Consider the following 24393-nt stretch of genomic DNA (forward strand, 5'->3'; position numbering starts at 1 on the left):
TGGATCTTGAGTTGCCCATGGATTCCTGTCACTTCCTACATAGAGATTTTGAAGTATTTTCTTAACTGAGGTGGTTTAGAGGAAACACCAGCCCTGTGATGAGGAATCAGAAGCCTAAAGAGGTGCTTGTAGTTGGTGGCAGACATAAAACTAGAATTCCTGCTTCCTAGTCTTGGCCTGTTTTTTCAATCCTATGCAGAGTAGAGACACTATTCCCTTTTGTCTTAATGCTTGCAGCTTTTGATTCAATACCTTTTTGAAAATGGAAAACGAATTTCAAGGAAAAGGAAGCCTGAAGGAATCCTGACCTCACGTTTGTCCTTCTGCATGACTAAAATCTTACATAGTCTGTGTGCCTTACTCAGTTCTATATTATCTTACCATTTCTGTGTACCAGGTCACTATGAGTATCTTATTTTTATAGCAGTGGAACATTCTGTGTTGCAGGTATCCAGTATTTGTGGGAGCAGACAGTTCGTTCTTTTTTCCTTCCATCGAGAGGGATTATAGGTTATTCCGGGGAAGGGGTGGGGAAGCCTTGAGCATCTCAAAATTGAATTTTATTTGTCTTCATGATCTCCTCTTTCTCAGGACCTAATTAATATTTCCTTACCCAGCAAGTCTTTTTTATTATAAGTAATAATTTTTAAGAAATGCTTGGGATTGAGATATCTACATACAGTATATGAGTTTGCTATCTTTTAGTCAAATGCTTATTTATGCCTTCTTAGCTAATCATGTATCCACTTATGTTTATCTTGGCTGACTGGTAATCTTTTTCTTTGGGGAAAGTTTTAATTGATAGAATTGATGTTGGTGATTGTTTTAACCTCAGTTAGTGTAAGACAAAGTTACGGTGCCTTCAGTAATATGTTTTTTTCTTAATGTGCTAGGCAAAATCCTCAATGATGATACTGCTCTAAAAGAATATAAAATTGATGAGAAAAACTTCGTGGTAGTTATGGTGACAAAAGTAAGTTTCAACCTCATTGTATATATCTTTATGCATGTGAGTTTAAAAAAAAAAAAAAAAAGATGATCCCAAGTCTTGCTTTACACTTTCAAGTGAAAACAGTTTATACACATCCATAGTGGCATGCACTTAATTGTTATTAAAGGTTTTAACAGTTTGCTTTGAGTCAACTATAAAGTTAATAGTTTTATATATTTGTAGTTTGAGCATAATTTTAAATATGTCAAAACAACTGATATGTGAAGTGTCATGTTAAAAATTATTAGGTATTGTTGGATTAGTAAAATCACTAATTGTGTAATTATTAGAGAATGTAATTCTTAGAAATTGAATAAATGTTTCTTATTTTGTAGTTTTTAATAAGAGTGCCTTAAAAGGATTTGCTAAATGATGTACTAGACCTAACAAATACTTCAGGGCCGAAAAGACATATAGATTAACAATTTCAGTGATATTTCTTAGCCAACGGGATAGATTTTTAGAAACTAAAAAAGGGAAAAGACAGCTAAGAGAATGATGGAATGATTATTGTGAGAAGATTTTTAACAGGAACTTTTTTGTGATTTATTGGACTGAAATAAAAGTCAAAAGTTTTTCTCTAAAGCAGAGAATGAATATGGATTCTTTCAGGATTTTTGTTTTATTTATATACTTGTTTAAAGATACATAAACATGCAGTAGAGAGTTAAGACAAATAGAGAAGTGGTGGTGCTCATGATACTTTTAGGACTGAATTATGATCCTAAATTCTAAACTCCTAATAATCTCAGAAGAGTAGTGTTATTTGTAGCACCCAAAATAAATTTATATAGGTAATTGGAAACCAGTTTGTCAAAGACTGAAAATAGAATAAATGTGAGTTTTTTTTAAAGTCTCAAAGTAATTGATATATGCAGTAGAAAACAAAGTTGAACAAGTAAATTTTTTTTTTTAACATCTTTATTGGAGTATAATTGCTTTACAATGGTGTGTTAGTTTCTGCTTTGTAACAAAGTGAATCAGTTATACATATACAAACATCCCCATATCTCTTCCCTCTTGCATCTCCCTCCCTCCCACCCCTCCCTATCCCACCCCTCTAGGTGGTCACAAAGCACCGAGCTGATCTCCCTGTGAGCTGATCTCCCTGTGCTATGCGGCTGCTTCCCACTAGCTATCTATTTTACATTTGGTAGTGTATATATGTCCATGCCACTCTCTCACTTTGTCCCAGCTTACCCTTCCCTCTCCCCGTATCCTCAAGTCCATTCTCTAGTAGGTCTGCGTCTTTATTCCCGTCTTGCCCCTAGTGAACAAGTAAATTTTAATTATGGCATACTTTTGTAGTGAGAAACGAAAAGCAGCTAAACAGTTTACATGTACTGGACTTAATTTTTTTTTAATCTATTAAGAACCATATTGATTTTGCTGTATTTAAGCACTTATTAAATGTTAAACTTTAAATACACAGGAACAGAATCATATGAGGAAACTTTGCCTCATCTAGTTTTTTCAAAAATTGTGGTACACAATTTACAGATTTAACCATTTTTAAGTGTTTGGTTTATTGGCATTAAATACATTCACATTGTTGTGTATCCATCACCACCATCTGTTTCTAAACCTTTTTTCACTTTCCCAAACTAAAACTCTGTACCTGTTAAACAGTAACTACCCATTTCCCCTGCCCCCCAGCCCCTGACACCACTGTTCTCCTTTCTATGAATTTGACTACTCTTCATACCTCATATAAGTGGAATCATACAGTATTTGTCCTTTTGTGACTTGTTTATTACCCTTAGTATAATGTCTTCAAGGTTCATCCACATTGTAGCATGTGCCAGAATTTCTCTCCTTTTTAGGGCTGAATAGTATTCCCTTGTCTAGTTTTATCATACATAGTACATAGTGGAAAATGTGGTAGCCACACATTTGGGTATGTATTTGTTATGGTCTTATTTCCTTTAGTATTATAGTAACATTGACTATTTAGAATATAACTAAGAGTTGAGCAGGATAGGTAAGTCCCATCCCCCTACCTTGCACAAGACACTTTTTTCCAGTACACTGTACTAGCTCAAATAGAACAAGTCACAAATCCACTCATTGCATTTACAGTTTGTTGGTATATACTTGGGGCAAATTATGTTGAATTTTAATCTCATCTTCCATCAAATCAGTTACCTTCTCACCTTAGGTAAGTTATGAGCTAAGCAGGTAGTGAGCATTGATAGGCTGTAGGAGAAGAATAAAACTCATATAATATGATTTTTACCCATATGTAATTGCTTTTTGCTTGGTAGGGATGTTTATGGTTCCGATTCTAGTTCAGAAAGTGCTGAGCATGCGGTTATAACTTTATTTGGCCTTTATTTGTCGGTTTAACTGTATATACATCTCAAAAGTTATGTTAATCTCTTATAGTTACACCTATTGGCTTGTAGTCAATATTGGGATTTTCTTCCCTCGAAAATACAGCAGATTATCTGGCATGTTCATTAATCATACTTCTGTTTATATTTTCAAGAAAGTTATTTTTGTTGCTTTCAAATGACAATAAATACTTTGAAGTTATAACCAAGAAACTTTAATTGTGAAGTTTTGGGGGGGAATTACGTGGTTCTTTTTTTGGATACGCATTCTGTACGTTTTAAAATACTTGCTTCTTTTGGTTCTTTTTCATAATGATCCGAAGACTGAAACCATTGGCTAAAAGCTAATGGAAGTTCATAGTTAATATATATGCTCTCGTCAGCTTTGAAAGAATAACATAAATAGTGATTCAGATTGCCGCTATTGATCACTCATTATGTCACCTTACAAAATTATTTTCAAGTTACAAACTTGTATTAGTGTTATGTTTGTTTGTAGCGTTCAGAGATCAGGTAATAATGCAGTGTTTTATCATAATGCATTATTTTGATTTGTAATGTGTTTAGCCCAAAGCAGTGACAACACCAGCACCAGCTACAACTCAGCAATCAAATTCTGCCACCACTACCACAGTTACTTTCTCCACAGCACCAGCTGTGGTTCAGGCCCCAACCCCTGCCCCCACTTTGGCTCCCACTCCCACACCTGCATCTGTCACTCCAGCATCAACGACAGCGTCTTCTGAACCTGCACCTGCTAGTGCAACGAAACAAGAGAAACCTGCAGAAAAGCCAGCAGAAACACCAGTGGCTGCTAGCCCAACATCAACTGACAGGTAAGAACTGGATTCTAGGAAATTGTATAGGAATATGTTCATAACAGTGACTTCATGAATGTATTTATTTTGATTATTGTTTTGATCAGACTAACTTTCTATCTGCTATGTTAAACTTTTTCTAAACTTTGAACCCTGACTAAAGCAGTATGCTTGTGTCTATTTACATTTCCGTAATCTGAATTTGTATACTGTGCATTGTTTTTTTTTCTCCCAGGGTGAAGGGAAAGGGGTCAAAGTCATTATTCATTTTGTGTAGAAAAGTTAGGAAATACAAATGACCAAAAAGAAGAAGAATTATAAAATAATCTGACACTATATTATAGCTTGACACATTATGAATAACTTGACATTTGTCCCCCAGTCATTATTATATTTGACCTATGTTCTTTGACTATTGTCACATCTATCATAAACATCCTTCCATGTCAGTAAATTTTTCCAGTTGCTACATAGTATTGTGTTTGGGTCTAACATTTGTTAGGTCTTCACCTTAGAAAAGAAATTAACATCTTTGGATTTTTCCTCATCTGTAAAATGTGGATGACAGCAGGACCTATCTCATAGAGTTGTTATAAGGATTAAATGAAATAAGTGTAAAAGATATGAAATAGCACATGGCACACAGTATGTGCTGAGTAAGTATCTACATCTTTGTGAAGTTGTATAGAAATTTAAGTTTTTGCCTATGTAGATCTTTAGAACAGAAGAAAAAGTGCTGGGATATTTTGGGAGCAAAAAAAAGTTCTTGTAGGAAGTTGGCAGTTAGGATTATTGAGTAGTTTGTGACAAAGGTTTTTTTCCCCAATGATAAATAAAATAACCAAAACAATGCTTCAGTTCTCTTGGCTGGAAATCATACACGGGAATCTCTTCTTTATCTGAGAGCCTGAGTTGCTTTGTGTCCAGTATGTATTGGCACTGAAGCAAGCGGTTTGTATTTTGTGACTTTGGTGCAACTCAGGACCTCAGTGGCAGTAGAGTCCTGGAATCAGGACCAGACACAGTGGAAAACTATGCAGCATTTGGGAACACTGACATAGGAGGATGTCTGTGATAAATACAATGATGAGAAAGAATTTAGTCATGAATTCTTTCTGATCATCTTTCATTTTAGTGTTCTGTCTTTGAGTGCCGTTTCTTTGACTCAGTCAACCATGTTGGGAGGGGTTTGAGTCACCTGGTTTGTTGCTGCTTCGGGCGTCTTTTCAAGGATTTAATTCCCCAAGAAAACACAGGTTCAGGTAGTAAAATATTTTCCCTATGTCAGCCTGCTGTACTTTGCTTTAGGCATTCTGAAACACTGTTGCCTAATTTGGTACTTCTCCCATGTACAGCTAGAATTGCATACAATCACCCTTAACTAGTGGGAGACAACCCAGAGTCGACCTATGCTATTGCATCAAAAGGCTGTTACATCTTTTCTGTGTATGGGAGGGAACTTATAAATTTCACAAATTGGTTTTCCAAATCATTTAAACATTGTAAACTTAATTAAATATGTCTTGAGTTGGTACAGTATATCTTATTTTCTTAATTGCTTTAAGCTCCTTTTTAAAAGCTCCATAGTGTAAGAATTTCCAAATTGATCAATCCATTTTAATGTGCTAATATCATCAATTCAAGTTTTTTTATTATCTCTATTCTTTTTATTTCTTCTTGGGGGTACAGTTTTATTTATCTGTTTTCAAGAGTCAGGATTATCTTTTCAGACCCATAGAGATTACATAAAGGAGTTGATGGTCAGAAAAGCAGACTCCAGAGTTGCCTACTTACTTGGGCTTCGTACACCAACCTTTTACTCTTTTTTTTTAAATATAAATTTATTTATTTATTTATTTATTTTTGGCTGCTTTTGGTTCTTTGTTGCTGTGTGTGGCTTTCTCTAGTTGCGGCGAGCGGGGGCTACTCTTCGTTGCAGTGTGTGGGCTTCTCATTGCGGTGGCTTCTGTTGTTGCGGAGCACGGGCTCTAGGCGCGCGGGCTTCGGTAGTTGTGGCACGTGGGCTCGGTAGTTGTGGCACACAGGGTTAGTTGCCCAGCGGCATGTGGGATCTTCCCAGGCCAGGGCTCAAACCCGTGTCCCCTGCATTGGCAGGCGGATTCTTATCCACTGTGCCACCAGGGAAGCCCAACCCTTTACTCTTATTTCCCCAAATTATACACCTCAGAGAAGGATAGCACAGAAAGGGAAGGATGAGGGAAGCTCAGAAAACCAGCTGCTTAAATGTGCCTTAGTTTCTTCATATGTGCTATAAAACATTTAGTGTCTTATAAAGCACAGAACTCAGTGAGATAATTATCAGAAGATATGCTGGTATGAATTTGAGGAGTGTCAGAAAGTTTATCACCCTGGCCTGACATTTCATTATTAGGGATTTGTTTCTTTAGGTCAGTTTTGTTCTTTAAAAGCCACCTATTGCAGTGCAAATTCCACTTGTTGATAGCTACATTAGAGAAACTGCACTTGTGCACAAGGACTGTATTGCTTGTAATTGAGGACAAATTGGAACCAACCTAAATATCCATTACTAAGGGCATGACTTGACATGTTATTTGTATTAGAGAACTGTGCTATTCAGGTGTAGTAGTGAATAGGCAACATCAGCATCACTGGGAGTTCATTTGAAATGAATTCTTAGGCTCCACCCTAGACCTCTAAATAAGAATTTCTGGGCATGGGTCCTAGAAATCTGTATTTTTTAACAAGCTCTCCTGGTGAATTCTTAGGCTTCCTAAAAGTTTGAGGAGCTCTGATATCCAATACTACAGGCCAGTTAAAGTATGCAGTATATATGCATATTAAATAAATGTGGTTTCAAGGCTTTGTTATCAAGTGAAAATAGCAGATTGCAGAACAGTATAGGCAATAACCACAAACCAAACAAAAGCCACATAACAACATTGCATGTTTTCTGTGGGTGGCATATTAATGTGTAGAAAAACAGTAGCAGAGGGACAACACACTAGCTGATAAAGTGGTTTCCTCTGTGGATGGGGGGGAGGAGTGTTGAGGCAGAGTCAAGATTGAATGGTGGTTAAACGGTATCTCAGTCTTATCTGTAATGTTTAAAAAGAAATTTTAAAACAACATGCAAAAATAGCACAAATTGTTCTGTAAAAGAACAGTAACAAAGGGGTCTAATTCTACCAGATAGTAAAATGTATTATGCATGGTAATGATTACAATTTAGTATGGCTCTTAACTAGAAAGACTGCTTGGTGAAATAGTAGTCTAGAAACAGACCAAAATACATACAGGGACTTAATATAAGATAAAAATGTAATTTCAGACCACTGTGGGGAAAATGCTATTAGGATAAATGTCTAGCCATTTGGAGGTAAAAAAAGATGGATCACATCTTACACTCATAAAAATAAATTTTAGATGGATAGAGATTTAATGTAAAAGTGAAACCATAAACTAGAGGAGAGCATAGGAAAATAATCGTAACCCAAAAAAGTCATAAAAGGAATGATTAATACATTTGACTACAGAAAGAATTTAAAAGTTGGAAACCAAACAAAAAATGTCTTAATAGTTTGATTTGGAATGGAATTAAATTAAATTAAATGGAATACTCTGCATCTCTGGGAAAAATTGAGGCAGTTGTAGTTCTGCTGACATGCAGTAATTGTTCAAACACACAACAACAAGACGCAAGTCAGGTCTAAGGCAGGAGAATTTGTTTTCCTATATATATGGTATAGAACTGTAGTATATAATTCTTTTTGAAATTTTGCCCTCTACATGTTAATTTTACTATCTAGTTGATGAAGATATGTTAAAAATGATGCTAAAGGATTGTCTTAATCATAACAATCATGTTGAGTGTTACGATACCAGGAACTTGCTGAGCACTTTACCAGCAGTAACCCTACCCACAGCACTTGGGGATATGTGGGCACCATTGTTGACCTCATTGTATTGGTGAAGAACTGACTGAGGCTTACAAAGTAATTTATGAATTCAAACTTAGGTATTTCCGTTACTCTTACTATGCTGTAGGGTTTTCTAAGAACTGAAGTCTACTGTGTTTCGTTTCTAAAATTGGGACAGAGGTATATGTGTGTATGTTTTACTCAAAACTGCTAACTGCTGTCTTTACCACTTTTGTAAACCTCAGTTTATTTTTCTTTGGCCTTCTCTTTATGGTCTTTCATTATTGTGTTTGTGTCTTCTTTGTTTTCTAGACTCATCTTCTGCAATTGCCTAACAAAACTTAGTCCTTTTAAACTGGCTTAAAACTTGGTTACAGCTTGGGTCTATCCTGCCTCTGCATCTTTTTGTTTATGCTACGTTCCTTGACCTGAAGGCTTTCTTGCAGTTTCTGTGTTCAGAACTTAACTATAAGACCTAAATGAAATTCTACTATGTAAAGACTTCCCAGGCCTTTCCAGCCTAATGCAGTTTCTGCATGTGCTGTTTATCATACACAGCTTTTGATATTTCTTTTACTGTGACTTGACTTATAGATTATTTAATTTTTCTTGTAAATTCTTTCAGGGAATTAGTTGTCTGTTATCTTTTTTGTATTCCTTAAATGGTAAGCTCTCTGTAAGGATGTTCTTTTTTATCTTTGGACATTTTAAATGATGGATTTGCAGAACAGAATGAGTATTAAAATTGAAAATTCTTCCCATGCCATAAATGTTATGGATAAAGCTTTGGGGTTTAATCTGGAAGCCTTTTTGAACACTGTAGCCAGACTTCTACATTTAATTAAAATCAAAGAATCTCTACAAATTGGATAGCTACTAAACTTTAAGGTAAATTTTACATACTTTCTGATACATGATTTTCTAAAAACATTTTACAGTACATCAGGTGATTCTTCTCGGTCAAACCTTTTTGAAGATGCAACAAGTGCACTTGGTAAGTATCTACATTGTAAATTACCTTGTAAGAGACAGGGAGGAGGTTTAAGTTTCATTTTTCTAGATCACGAAAATGTTCATTTTCATGGTTGCTTCCAATCAAGCGGCTAAATGATTTAGATAATGCAGTTGATGTTACTAAAGACTTTTGTAAGTTAGTGTTTTATATATTGAATCCTTTAAATTGTATTGTTAAGAGTTAAGCATACTTCTTCCTTAAAGCAGATAATTTTCCATTTTCCAAATGTGGGTTTTAAATGAGGTTTTAACAAAGTTTGATCTGTGTACAGGTTTATTACAAAGTATCTTTGAAATGAGTATAAGATGTTACTAAATCTGTCTCACATTTCATCTTTATTCACCTCCAGCCTTTATTCCACCTTGTAGCCTTATAGGTCCCCATCTGCATCTTGTTGCTTGTATTGTAGTTGCAGTGAAAGTGCCTTTTATCCCGACCTTCAGTTTTACCTGTTGAATAATGTCTTTCCATCCTTCGCTTCACACCTAATCTGTCAAAATCAATTTGGGGTTTTTTGCCCATTTTCCCGTTGTAACTATACCTGGTACAGTGCCTGCTATAAGTACTCATTATTGGTCTGTTGAATGGCAACCCCATTCCTGCCCTTTGGTACTCTTCTGTACTGCTGGAAATGGTAGGGAGGTAGAAGACTGGGAACAGGTGGGAATGGCAGCTTCAGTAGAGTATGGGCTTCTGGATTCCTTGTTTAGCTGCTACAGCAGCAAGGTTCCAACAGCAGTAGTATCTCACAAGATATGGGATTGGCCCTCTGACCTAATTGAACTTGAACTCCATGGTGCCCTCATTGCCATGGAAAATGGCTGGCTGATTTCCCATAGCACATAGGGGCAAAATAGTTGTTTAATCAACTTAAGATCACCTGGATGTACCAAACCCACATTCCTATCTTTGAGAGACTGTTTTCTGGGATTACTCTGCTTCATATGAGTTAGTGTCCAACAATCGGGAAAACAGAAATCATTCTATTTCAAACAGGAAAAGGCTTAATCTTAGGAAATTGTTACAGAGGTGCTGGAACAGCTCAAGATTACCCAGAGATGAGTAAAGGGCTCTGTAGCCTCAGAGCTGAAACCAGCTACTAGCACGTGCCCCTGCTGCTGTCGGAGGCTGTGGCTATTGCCGTTGCTGCTTCAGTTGGAATGCACTGATACAGCTGGGTGGGAGCCCGGGAGTCCACAACTCTAGTTGCTCCTGCTCTAGTCTCTGGTGGTGGTGTCTTACCTTTTACACCTTGCATCTCTTAGAACAGCAGTTCTCAACTGTATGGTCTCGGGATCCCTTTACTCTTTCATCTTTAATTTATCCAGTCTTTATGTTGATACCTTGCTTCTTTAAATGTTTCTTCTTTGACTTCTGTGACACCACTCTTTTCTTGAACCGTACCTCTGACTATTCCTTCTCAGGCTTTCTGGTTAATTCTTTCTATCTTACCTGGCTTTTAAATGTATGAGTTTACTTTGGTTCTGCTCTAGGTCATAGTTCAAAGTTCAGACTATGGGAATGGCAGATACCACCCATATACAGTTGACACTTGAACAACACAGGGGTTAGGGGCGCCAACCCCATGTAGTCAAAAATCCATCTATAACTTTACAGTCAGGCCTCTGTATCCATGGTTCTGCATCTGCAGATTCAACCAACTATGGATCATGTAGTAGTGTACTAGGAATCGACTTATCTGATTATTAGTGGATCTATACAGTTCAAACCCATATTGTTCAAGGGTTAACTGTACTGCAAGGATTCTCAAAATTAAAACTCTAGTACATATCTCCCTCTGACTTCCCAGACTCATTCTTTAAGCTGCCAGCTGGAAAACCTATAACGTCCACAAGCTCCTTAGGTTCCAAATTTATTAATTTTTAATTCCCCCATCTGATTCTTCTCCTTTGTTCCCTTCTTGCTTGCATCATCTTCCACTCTCTACCAAAGTATTGGCATCAACCTTGACCCTCTGCCTCTCTTGGCCCAGTGAGGCCAGGAGTCCTATTGATCCTCCTTCCTAAAGTCTCTGGAATGTTTGTTCTACTGCCACTTAATTGCCTTGGTTCATGTCCTTACCTTACTGATGCTCTTCTGTTACCCTCTTTTAACTGGTCTATTCCCTGCCACAGTGAAGTTTCTAAAAGGCAAATCTAATGAGGTCATTGTTCCTTTCACAGCACCTCCTAACCTAGAAGATAAGTACAAGACTCTTTTTTTTTTTTTTTAATATTTATTTATTTTTGGCTGTGTTGGGTCTTAGTTGCGGCATGCGGAATCTTTCATTGCAGCGTGTGGGCTCTTTGTTGCAGCGCGTGGGCTTCTCTCTAGTTGTGGTGCGTGAGCTCAGTAGTTGCGGCACACGGGCTTAGTTGCCCCGCGGCCTGTGGGATCTTAGTTCCCTAACCAGGGATCGAACCCACATCCACTGCGTTGGAAGGCGGATTCTTAACCACTGGACCACCAGGGAAGTCCCCCAAAACTCATTCTTAATGACATCTAAGATTCTTCATCACTGCTTCTTCAGTCTCATTAGCTCTGTCTCATGTTGTTCACTGTCCCTAATTTTTCTAGGAGTCATTTCCCTCATACTTTCAGGATCTAAAGAGTATCAAACTTGAGTGTAGACATTTCTTTTTGAGTTTTTATAACTTGACTAAGAAGCATGATTTTAGGAGGCATAGCATCAAGGAGAGGCATGGGAGCTCTGGAGTCTAGACAGCTTGTGTTTGTGTATCTGCACCATGACTTAACAGCCGTTGATCAAATTGTTAATCTTTCTAAGCCTCAGCCTCATTATCTTTAAAAGGAAGGGAAAATAAACCTTTCTTATAGAGTTCTTGTAAGAATTGAATGAGAAACACTATGTTAAAATAGTACAGTTACGATACTCTACAACTCTTAATTTTGTTTAAAATTAAACAAAATGCCATATTGCTGTATGGCATATAATATTTTCTGTTTCTGGGAACTAGATTACTGAAAGTATATTGGCACCTGAGTGATTTGTGCTAGAATTATATCAGTGGGTAATTTAAAAGATAAAAATAGCTTAAGTACTTTATGGAATACGTAGGGAAAAGTCATTACTCTAAACAAGGTATCAAATGCTGAATTTGCTCAGTGATACTTAGTTTTTTAAGCTATGCTTTCATAGTTATTAGATAACTTTATTGAAAATTTTGCCATCAACAAAGTAGAAAGGCAACTTATAGAATGGGAAAAAATATTTGCAAACCATGTATATAATAAGAGGTTAATATCCATGATATATAAAGAACTCATACAACTCAATAGCAAAAAAAAAAAAAAACCAATTTAAAATGGGCAAAGTACTTGAATAGACATTTCTCCAAAGAAGATATACAAAAGACCAACAAGTATATAGAAAGATGCTTAACATCACTAGTTGTCAGGAAAATGCAAATTAAAACCACAATGAGATATCACCTCAGGCCTGTTAAAATGGCCATCATCAAAAAGACGAGGTATAGCAAATGCTGGTGAGGATGTGGAAAAAGGGAACCCTTGTAAACTGTTGGTGGGATTGTAAATTGGTGCAGCTACTATGGAAAACAGTATGGTGGTTCCTCAAAAATTAAAAATAGAACTACCATATGATCTAGCAGTTCCAGTTCTGGGAATCTATCTAAAGGAAATGAAAGCACTAACTTGAAAAAGTACCTGCATCCCCATGTTCATAACAGCATTATTTACAATAGCCAATACATGGAACAAACCTAAACGTCCATCAGTGGATGAATGGATGAAGAAGCGGGGTTGTGTGTATGTGTGTGTGTGTGTGTGTGTACACATAATGGGGTATTACCCAACCATAAAAAGTGAGGAGTTTCTGCCATTTGCAACAACGTGGATGGACCTTGAAGGTATTATGCTAAGTGAAATAAGTCAGAGAAAGACAACTCCTATAGGATCTCACTTATATGTAGACTCTTCAAATCAACACTACAAAACATCAAACTCAAAGTGGTTTCCAGAGGCAGAGGATGGGGGATAGGAAGTTGGAAGAAGGTGGTCAAAAGGTACAAACTTCCAGTTATAAGGTAAATACTAGGGATGTAGTGTACAACATGATGACTAGATAGCTAGCATTGCTGTATGGCATATAGGAAAGTTGTTGAGAGTAAATCCTGAGTTCTCGTCACAAGGAGAAAAAATTTTTTTCTTTTTGTTGTATCCATATGAGAAGATGGATGTTAGCTGAACCTGTTGTAATCATTTCACAATATATGTTAAGTCAAGCCATCATGCTCTATGTCTTACACTTATACAGTGATGTATGTCAATTATTTCTCAATGAAACTGGGTTGGGGGGGTAGATAGACCAGAGTTTTAGTGTAAAATACTATATGAAATAAGAAAAAATTCTGCAGAAAAAATCATTCACCTGATTTTGTCACCTGTATATCAGGGAAACAGTATAGCAAAAATTACACGGTCCCTTGCAAGGTTGAACCTGTGTTCAGATGGGGGAAAGAAAATAGAGTGAAACAAAATAAATTGCAAATCATGATAAATGATATTTAAAAAATTAATGGCTTCCATAAAGAAGAACAAAAGGCACTTATATTTAGGCTAGTCAGGCAGTACCTCTCTGAGACTGTAGCATTTAAATTGAGAACTGGAGCATGTAAAGGAACAGACCATCAAAGAAGCCTGGTGTGTGTGAAGGTTCTGGGGCAGAAGCTGTGACTTGTGAAGCAAGTAGAAATGGATTGGTTGGAGTGCGGCACGTGCAGGGTTGTTGAGGTTGGGAGCCCAAAATGAGATTAGGTTTTCTTTCTTAAAAGCTCACTTTTGCAACTGGCTGAAGAATGGATTGTAGGCTTGGGGGCAGGAGAGGAAGCAGGGCATAATCTAGACCAGAGATTGTTGTGGACTGGTCTTGAGTGAAGGCAGGGAGAAAGAGGAAGCTTGATAGGTTTGGGATATATTTTAGAGATAGGACCTACCAGGTATGCTAGTGGATTAGATGCGGAAGGAGGGGAAAGGGAATTGAAATCACCAAGGTTTCTGGTTCAAGCACTTGGTGGATGGATAGAGGTGCTGCTAATTGAAGTGGAGAAGGCAGATGATAAATGGTGGGACATGTTTGAGGGGGAATCTTTGAGATCCAAAGTCACATGCTGGTATTGGTTGAGGAGTGAGCAGAATGTGAGAAGTGGACACAGCATGTACAGACAGCTATGGCTGTGAAGGGAGGAGAGCAGACGGATGGACCAGTTCCTGAAAGAGAATTGGGATGCAGTCAAGGGAGGTGTGTTTTTGTTTTTAGGATGACATTCTAGGACATAGTTAACTGCTGATCAAGATAATTAGGTGGGCAGGAAAGGGTGGGAGATGGACAAGAAGTGTGGTAGCTTTAAGTTTAGTGGGAGAGAGTTGGCTTTCTTTAAATCAGAGTGTTGTCTGACATTTCCATGAAGAGTGAGTCAGAGTTGGAGAGATCCTGTGGGAAATGTCTTACAGGGATAATTGTACCAGTTTTATACGGTATGAGACATTCTAACTTTCTAGCTTCCAAACTCCTTTTCCCCTCTGCTTTGATAACGAAAGGTGTCCAAGGAAAACAACTTATTACAGCACAGTAGATTTCGTGAAGTGTCCCTGCTACTTGTTCTGAAAAATCAGTTCACCTGTCTCTTCTTCCAGGTTGCCTGCCCTGACTTGCTAATTCTTTTCTATGTTTGTGCTACACTTGTACTTGAGATTTTTATTATGTGTATTGAACATACTGTATTTTCCATTGCTGCTCTGTACCACAACTTAGTGGTATAAAACAACAGATTTATTATCTTATTATAGTACTGTAGGTTAGAAGTCTGATATGGAGCTCACTGGGCTAAAATCAGAGCTGCATTCCTTTGTGGAGACTCTAGGGGAGAATTTGTTCTGTGTCCTTTCCAACTTCTAGAGGCTGACCACATACCTTGGCTTATATCCCTTTCCTCTGTCATCAAAGGTGGCAGCATAGCATCTCTGACCCTGCTTTTGTCCTCTCTTCCTTACATCTATTTCTCCGACCCTCTAATCTGCTTCCATCCTACTTTTAAGGACCCTTATGATTACATCAGACCCACTCAGGTAATCCAGGATGATTTCCCTATCTTAAAGTCAGCTGATTAGCAACCTTAATTCATTAACCTTTTGCCTTGTAACCTGACTTACTTATAGTTTCCAGGGATGGGAGGGGGTGGATTATTCTACCTACCACATATATGTTGTAGTTGATAACTGTTACTCATCTTTGTATTCCTGGCACTGTAGTGCCTGAAACAGTGTATACATATATGCACTCATATTACATGGAGATTGTTTATTTATTAAATTTTCTTTTTCTTTCCCCTTCTTCCACCCACACATACCTTTTTTTAGTGACAGGTCAGTCTTATGAGAATATGGTAACTGAGATCATGTCAATGGGCTACGAACGAGAGCAAGTAATTGCAGCCCTGAGAGCCAGTTTCAACAACCCTGACAGAGCAGTGGAGTATCTTTTAATGGTGAGAAACATTTTGCTTTCTTTGTTCTAGTTGTTTAAGAACAAAATCTCAAAGAAACAGAGATTTTAAAGGGACAGTAACAATTCAGAAGATAATAATGATGTATGCTAGATAATTTACATAGTGCTTTTATTTTTCTTAGTATGTTAACATTTTGTGTTAATAAAATGTAACCTCTTCTAAAAGAATTTGATAGGATTTTCAATTAGAAAACAACGTGGCTAAATGGGTTGTAAAATTTGCTATCCACTTGGAGTAGTACCCTCAAAGGATGACAGCTGTGTGTTAGAGGGGTAGGGGTGGGGCAGATTTTAAATCTAATTGAATCCAACATTTTAGTAGCTTTTTTGCCTGCCAAGCATAATCCTGGATGTGCTATTTAGAGCAAAAGTTTCAAGTTGGAAGCCCAAGCCAAATTTTGTACTATGTGTAAATTTCTTAATTAGTTGCCAGTTTTTAAAAATTGGGAGATTTCACTTAAAAGTTCAGATAATCTGGTTTATCTGGACAACTCGGATCCCAGATTTTCACAAGCGTTTAGGAAAAGTTTTAGGTTGTAGACTCTTTAATTCACTGTCTTCCTGTCCATTCCCTATTACCTGACAGCATCATGCATTTAATTTAATGTGTGATATTATGACTGGTTCTATTGGCATTTGAATTGTTAGCTTATTTATAGTCAGTAGCAGTCGAGGGAATTTTGAATAAGTTATTGGGTTTTGTTCTCTAGTAATAAAGGTTTTTGTGAAATAGATTGTTGTGGGCATGGACTGAAACCCGTGATATTTTATGACAATGAATGTCTATTTTACAAATGTGACATGGGTCAAAAGCAAAGTGTAGATGTTTGCAATAACATTGGATTAACTTTTTAGTCTTAACATTTTATTCTATAATTCTTTGGTGTGTTGGAATATTATCAAAAGTCTCAATTGCCTTAAACATCATCTCAGATCCTAACTCTTTGGGGAATACCATCCACAAGTTTAATCCATTCCTTTGTTTCCAGTTGTACTTCTGTTAGAAACTCCTTTTGAGAGCGTAGTTTCAGGAGAGTCACTGTCATGAGCAGATAACTGTGCTTCTCCTCCACCAGTCGTTTGCCTACTTATATGCATGAAATTCACAAAACCTTTTCTTAGCATATCATTTTATCGTTTGAATTCTTTTTCCCATTGTCCTCTTGAGAGTCTTTAAAATGCTGGCAGTTCATTTAATTATCATTTTGTTTGAAACTGAGGAATCATACTGGATTGATAGTTACTGTGGATCTGTTTGTGGTTGCCGCTCATTCCTCCCCTCCCCCAAAAACACGTATTACTTTAAAATACTGCCTTTCCTTTCATAGAATGGCTTTAATTTATACCTGATTTGGAATTCTGCATAAATTTAATGATATCAAATATTTTGATCTAATAGATTTGAAATTTTGAGGTATAAAAAAATGAATCACTCTTCACAGTTGCTGCTATTTAGCATCAAATACAAATGAATAGATGAGAGATAAGTTCATGAAACAGTTTAAAGTTTTATATATTTACTGTTTGTTTCATAGACTGGAAAAAAGGGGCTACCTTTAACTGTTAATAGTTTTTGACACTTCTGTATAAGTGAGGGTGAGTGTATGGAAAGGAGAAATAATGATCTAATAAAGGGCTAAATACTGTGTGTGAGAATTGGAGGTAGATCTGTAGCAATGGTGATTAACTTTTTAGTTTAACAAACTTGTTTGAGAATTTGATGGAGGCTTTTGGATCCTCAATCTCTATATAGTTTGTTAGCACTTGATAGCTCCTCATCTAAGGGTCTGAATTGGTGGATTGTGAAAAACATTTGTTTGCAATGCCTACAATAAACTTCTAATATAGGCAGCCATTATCCTGCTGTTTATTACCGTTCATTCTTCATATGTTTATGATTTTGGCTTCTGATTTACTGGGAAATAGAAGCAATTACTATTACCATCTCGTATTCAAATACAATATTTTCTCCTTTATTCTCCTTCCAGAATCTATGAAGATTTCATAAAGACTTTAATAAGTTGTATATGAGAAGTCTTATAAATTGTTTATCAAAATAGGAGTGTTCCAAAAATCTTAGTGCAGTTTTAAGTTATAATAACTTCAGAAGATAAATGCCACAAACTTAGAAAAAGCATTACCGAAATTATTTAAGATTCTTTTATACCTATTTACTTTTTTTTTTTTTTTGGCTGCGCCATGCAGCTCGTGGGATCTTAGTTCCCTGACCAGGGATTGAACCCGTGCCTTCAGCAGTGAAAGTGCGGAGTCCTAACCACTGAACCGCTAGGGAATTCCCTTTACTTTTTGTAATTTTTGAATAATCCGTTTTAAGTTTTTGTACGTGATACATTTCTGGATGCCGCTCTCTCAGAACCGTGGATCAGTAGAGGACATCCTCCTCGCTTGGCCGCTGTCATCACCTGCTCTGTCGCCATTAGACTCTTTTTTTCCAGCGATCACTTCACAACTGCCATGTGTGCATCAAAATCTCTTTGGATGATCTTAAGGCTAGGGTTAAAACTACAATCCTTTCTGTCACTGAGCTAGTGAAAGTTTCTGTGAGGTTCAAAAATCAACTAGAGCGATATATAACATAAAAGCCAGATGTGTCTAATTTTAATAAGATTTGTGTTGATATTTTGAAAATTTAAATAATTAGCCATATAATGTTAGACACCATTACTTCTATGCAAGTTTAGGGTCTTGCCTTATACTTTGGTGTTAGATGTTAACATGTGTTGCTGGATAAACGTTTCATGATTTATTTTTTTAATTGCAAAATTATTTACTTTATATCCTAGATCTACACTGTCTAGTAGGGTAGCTGTTGAGTACTATTAAGTACAAGTAACTATTTAAATTTAAGAAAATTAAAAGTAAGTTAAAATTTTAAGTGTCTTAGTACCATTAGCCACATTTCAAGTTCTCAGTAGCTACTTGGGGCTAATGGGTATTTTACTGGACAGCATAGATATAGAGCTGTTCCATCATCATGGAAAGTTCTGTTGGACAATGCTACTGTATATTATAGTAGTATGGGTTTATCTATACCACACTGAGGCCATTTCTAATCTAATTTGAATATGTGAAGATTTCAGATATGTCTTGATCCTTTACATTTAATTGAAGCAGACGTCTTTTTGATGCTTTTAGAAATTAGACAAGGATATTAAATAGATTCATAAGCCTCTTACTCTGTGTAATATTTAACTAACTTTGAATGATGAGCTATTTTAAAGCTTGGAAATTGTGTTATAGGGAATTCCCGGAGATAGAGAAAGTCAGGCTGTGGTTGACCCCCCTCCAGCAGCGAGTACTGGGGCTCCTCAGTCTTCAGTGGCTGCAGCGGCAGCAACTACGACAGCAACGACTACGACAACAAGTTCTGGAGGTAAAGTGGAATCTTTCAGTGGGGAGGAAGTGGTCCTGAATCTTTAGTATAAAATAATTTAATCTGAAATACTTTTGAGATGAGGTTCATTCCCAGAGCATCTCAGTAACTCTTAAAACAAATTCTCTATTCAGTGTTAGAGAAGGGCCCAAAAGAAATTATACTAAGTGGATATAAAAGATATTCTCACTTATATTAAACATCATTACTGCAGTTTTGGTAAAGAGCATATTCTGTTTAGCTTATTCTAAGGAAGAGATGCTTCCCAGTTTGCATTTAGTGTTATATTCTGAAGCCATTTGGAACGGTTTGCTCACCTTGTCTCTTTCTCTCCCAGTAAATGTCTTCAAAGCCAGTAGGATCTTAATGGTTATTATAGAACCAAGGAAATAAAACCTGGGAGGTTTAATATCTTGAATCTAGAGGTGAAAGCAGAGCCTGAATTCAGGTGTCTTTACAGCACCCACGCTTCCATTGGCAAAGGTTTGACTAGAAAGCAAAGCCTGGAGCCCGTGGTAGTCCCAGGAATTATTTAATATTCTCTTTCATTATTTCTTCTGTAAAATTGATAAAGTAATTCAAACTCTTACTTTTGAAGAGACCATTCTCTTATGTATTTCCTGGCTCTAATTATGGCAGTCATCTCTAGTTGACAGAAATCCCTAAGCACTTTGTGTGCAGTCTCCCGGAGGATAGGCTCTCATTTCCTGAGATTCAGCATGGAAATAGAAGAGGAGGCCACAGCTTTGGTTCAGATTTGGGGTGCTGTCCCATTCAGTGGCAGTTATTGGATAACTTAGTTTCTGAGTCTCGTTTCCTTCTTCTGTAAAACTGGTGTTACACAAAGAAGAATAAATAGCCATATGATGTGGCCATTTTTAATTTGAATGATTGTCTTGAATAATTTAGATGACAGTGTACATCTAAAAAATTCTCATTACTCTTAGTAACCTCAAAAGCATAGTTATTTTGTATGCAATTAAAGTAGGTAAGTTTTTTGCATTTCTTAATCCTGGTATATATTTTTCTTAGGAACTTTTGAGCATCAGGAACAACTTTTAATACTTTTTATTTTGATAGAGTGCACGAAGGGCACAAGTTCTCAGTGTTACTTGATAATATTGAGTGCCCAGGGCAATTGTAGGAAAACTTTGTTCTTTTAGTGTTCTGTACTCTACCTTAGCTAATAGGAATAATTTCTGCAGTATGAGACTTGCGAGCTGGTGCAGTTTGAAGATGTTTTCATTATTTACTTCATTTTATATACATCTGAGAATTCAAATCATATTTTTTCTTGACAGTGTTTGCTGTCTAGATTATGTTTGTATATATAATTGCTGTTTTGTTTAAAAATGTTCATGTGTATTTTAGGACACCCTCTTGAATTTTTACGGAATCAGCCTCAGTTTCAACAGATGAGACAAATTATTCAACAGAATCCTTCCCTGCTTCCAGCATTGCTACAACAGATAGGTCGAGAAAATCCTCAGTTACTGCAGGTGACTATTTTAATCAGTTAATTTCCAAAAATGGGTTTAGAGTGTATCACATTTTGTAGAAGTCCACGAGCACCCCTTCTCCTTCACCAAGTCTATAAACTGTTCTTCTAAGCTGCACTCAGTAGAATATGCCATAGATAGGTGTACTGATAAAACAAGAATTGGGGGTGGGGATTGGGTTAAATATTTGTTTGGGAAACACTTTATTAAAGAATCTGAGGGGCTTCCCTGGTGGCGCAGTGGTTGAGAATCTGCCTGCCAATGCAGGGGACACGGGTTCGAGCCCTGGTCTGGGAAGATCCCACATGCTGCAGAGCAGCTAAGCCCGTGAGCCACAATTACTGAGCCTGCGCGTCTGGAGCCTGTGCTCTGCAACAAGAGAGGCCGCGATAATGAGAGGCCCGCGCACCGCGATGAAGAGTGACCCCCACTTGCCGCAACTAGAGAAAGCCTTCGCACAGAAACGAAGACCCAACACAGCCATAAATAGATAGATAGATAGATAGATAGATAGATAGATAGATAGATAGATAAACCAACCAACCCAAAGAAACTCTAGCAAAAAGAAATGTTTAACTCTCTAGGTCTCTCTTTCCCAAGCTTATTACTAGTGACGCACTGCCTCATAGAAAACATACCTGTGGGCTTATTTTAATGCTCAGGTCATGAAATATTTGAGTTTTGTATAGCAGCGGTCCCCAACCTTTTTGACACCAGGGACCGGTTTCGTGGAAGACAATTTTTCCACGGACCAGGGTGGGGGGATGATGGTTTCGGGATGATTCAAGCACATTACATTTATTGTGCACTTTATTTCTCTTATTATTACATTGTAATATATAATGAAATAATTATACAGCTCATCATAATGCAGAATCAGTGGGAGCCCTGAGCTTGTTTTCACTTGCCACTCACTGATAGGGTTTTGATATGAGTCTGCAAGCAATTGATTTATTATGGTCTCTGTGCAGTCACACCTCTCTGCTAAGGATAACCTGTATTTGCAGCTGCTCCCCAGCGCTAGCATCACCGCCTCAGCTCCACGTCAGATCATCAGGCGTTAGATGCTCATAAGGAGCGTGCAGCCTAGATCCCTCGCATGAGCAGTTCACAGTAGGGTTTGCGCTCCTATGAGAATCTAATGCCTCTGCTGATCTGACAGGCAGTAATAGGGGCAATGGGGAGCGGCTATAAATACAGTTAAAGCTTGGCTCGCTTGCCCGCCCACCGCTCACCTCCTGCTGTGCAGCCCAGTTCCTAACAGGCCACAGACCAGTACCAGTCCATGGCCCGGGGATCACGGACCCCTGTTACAGCATTCTGCTGCCTACTAGTGTGGAGGAGAAAATATATATATACACATATATATAACTTCTATTTTTTCTTATAGCCATCAAGCAGTTTTTTAACAGTGATGGGAGGGTGGGAGTGTTTATGAAAGAGAATTTGGATTCTTTTAATTCTTCACTGTTTACCTCAGAAATACGAAGTTTCTTTAATGTACAAGAAATCACATCCTTCCAAAGACTGAATAATCCAGAATCATTCTAAAATAATGCAGTTGCAGAGTTATAGCTTTCTCTCTTATTTGTATTAGAATTCTTATTTTCCTGAATGTCTTGTTTTTCTCTGTCCTTCAAATCACTGCAGCAAATTAGCCAACATCAGGAGCATTTTATTCAGATGTTAAATGAACCAGTTCAAGAAGCTGGTGGTCAAGGAGGAGGTGGTGGAGGTGGCAGTGGAGGAATTGCAGAAGCTGGAAGTGGTCATATGAACTACATTCAAGTAACGCCTCAGGAAAAAGAAGCTATAGAAAGGGTGAGTTTCAGTAAAACTTAAAAATTCAGTTCCTAGTCACACTAGCCACATTTCAGATGCCCAGTAGTCACATGGGGTTAGTGGCTTCTGCACTGGATAGCCCAGATATAGAGTATTTCCATCACGGTAGAGAGCTCTTACTGGACAGAGCCAAATAGAGCACTATTAACCTAGGGACTGCAGTGGAGACAGTCTCTTCTCAGCCCTGCTCTCCATTGTGTTCTTTGTGAAGCCAAGGGACTAGCACTGAATACCAGTCTAGCATGAAATAGTTATCAATAATATCAAGAAACTAAAATTTTCATTGATGTTTTAGAATTCAGTAAGAAAAAAATGATCTTAAAAAGTATATGCCCAATTCAAGATTATCCATTTTTAATTTATATTTCAAATTTTATTTCACTGTTGTCTCTAAAATGTAAATAGATATGTATATGAATATTTTCATAAAATACATGTATAGTAAACATCAAAACCTGGTATCCTGATTCTCTTTTCATCCTTATCATGTCTGCCCATACAGGTTGTGGCACTGCAGTAACCTAGTTTTTATGATACTGTGACTAGTCATTCATTTTTCTCTGGGCCCCATTGTTAACATTTGTAAATAGGGAATCATAGTACTTGCCCTGTCTTATCTTACAAAGTGTTTTGAGATGGAAATCAGAGAAAGTGCATTTTAACTTAATACTTAGAAAATCATTGGAACTATAATTAGTCTTTGTTTATGACAAACATATCAAGTGTTCAGGTTTGTAACTATGTATTTCTTAAAAGATACTTTATATATTGCAGTGTTATTTTTTCCCCCTCAAATAAATAGAAGTGACAATAGACAATTGCCTCACTTGTTCTAGAGCAACTTTTTTATGAGGTTACAGTTATCAAATCTTGATTTCTGTGTTGGAGAAATTTTTTCTTTTGTTGCTTGTGCTTTTGGTGTCATAGAAGAGAACATTGCCTAACCCAAGGTCAGAAGATTTAAGCCTGTATTTTCTCCAAAGAGTTTTATAGCTCTTATTACATTTATGTAATGTAAAATGTCTATAATCCATTTCGAGTTACTTTTTGTTTATGGTGTGAGGTGTAGGAGCCTAGCTTCATTTCTTTTGCCTGTGTAGATCCAGTTGCCCAGCACCATTTATTGAAAATACTGCTCTTTCCCCATTAAATTGTCTTGGCATCCTTGTTGAAAATATGTTGACCATAAATGTGAGGGTTTATTTCTGGGCTTTCAGTTCTGTTCCGATCTATATGTTTATCCTTATGCCAATCCTTCATTGTCTTGATTACTCTGGCTTTGTAAGTTTTGAAATCTGGAAGTGTGAGAGCTCCATATTTGTTCTTCTTTCCCAAGATTGTTTCGGCTCTTGTGGTTCCCTTGCAATTTCATATCAATTTTAGGATTAGCTTGTCCAATTTCTGCAAAAAGAAAACTGGCTAGAATTTTGATAGATACTGTGTTTTTTTCTGTAGATCAATTTGGGGAGTATTGCCATGTTGGCAATATTAAGTCTTTACCAAGCCATGAACACAGAATGGGATGTCTTTCCATATTGAATTTCCATAATTTCTTTCAGAAATTTCTTTAGTCTTCAGTTTGTACTTCTTTTGCTAAATTTATTTCTAAGTATTTTTATTCTTTATGACACTGTTATAAAGAGAATTGTTTTTCTTAATTTCATTTTTGGATTGTTCATTGCTAGTTATATAGAAATACAATTTAATTTTGTGTATCTTGCAACCTTCCTGAACTCATTTATTCTGATAATTTGTGTGTGTGTTCCTAAGGATTTCTATATGTAAGATATCATTTGCAGGTAGACATAGTTTTACTTCTTTTTCAATCTGGATGTCCTTTATTATTAATATTTACATATTATTTTTATATATATATATATATATATATATTTATTTATTTATTTGCTTAATTGTCCTATCTAGAGCCGCCTCTGTATAGTTGAATAGCAGTGGCGAGAGCCAACATCTTTATCTTGTTCCAGATCTTAGAGGAAAATAAAACATTTAGTCTTTCACCATTAAGTTTGATGTTAGCTGTGCATTTCATTAGATTCC

General features: G+C 36.9%; 1 protein-coding gene across 1 annotated transcript in view; it reads left to right on the forward strand.

Annotated features, from left to right (window-relative positions):
• Positions 1–24393, forward strand: part of RAD23B (RAD23 homolog B, nucleotide excision repair protein) — a 44644-nt gene that overhangs the window by 15994 nt on the left and 4257 nt on the right. Inside the window, exons 3-9 of the mRNA XM_059925249.1 lie at positions 894–973; positions 3892–4160; positions 8980–9035; positions 15456–15583; positions 18865–18997; positions 20369–20496; positions 22147–22317. Coding sequence (XP_059781232.1) covers positions 894–973; positions 3892–4160; positions 8980–9035; positions 15456–15583; positions 18865–18997; positions 20369–20496; positions 22147–22317 — 965 coding nt within the window. The remainder of the gene's footprint in view (positions 1–893; positions 974–3891; positions 4161–8979; positions 9036–15455; positions 15584–18864; positions 18998–20368; positions 20497–22146; positions 22318–24393) is intronic.

This window comes from Balaenoptera ricei, chromosome 6, assembly GCF_028023285.1.
Source record: "Balaenoptera ricei isolate mBalRic1 chromosome 6, mBalRic1.hap2, whole genome shotgun sequence".
Lineage (NCBI taxonomy): Eukaryota > Metazoa > Chordata > Mammalia > Artiodactyla > Balaenopteridae > Balaenoptera > Balaenoptera ricei.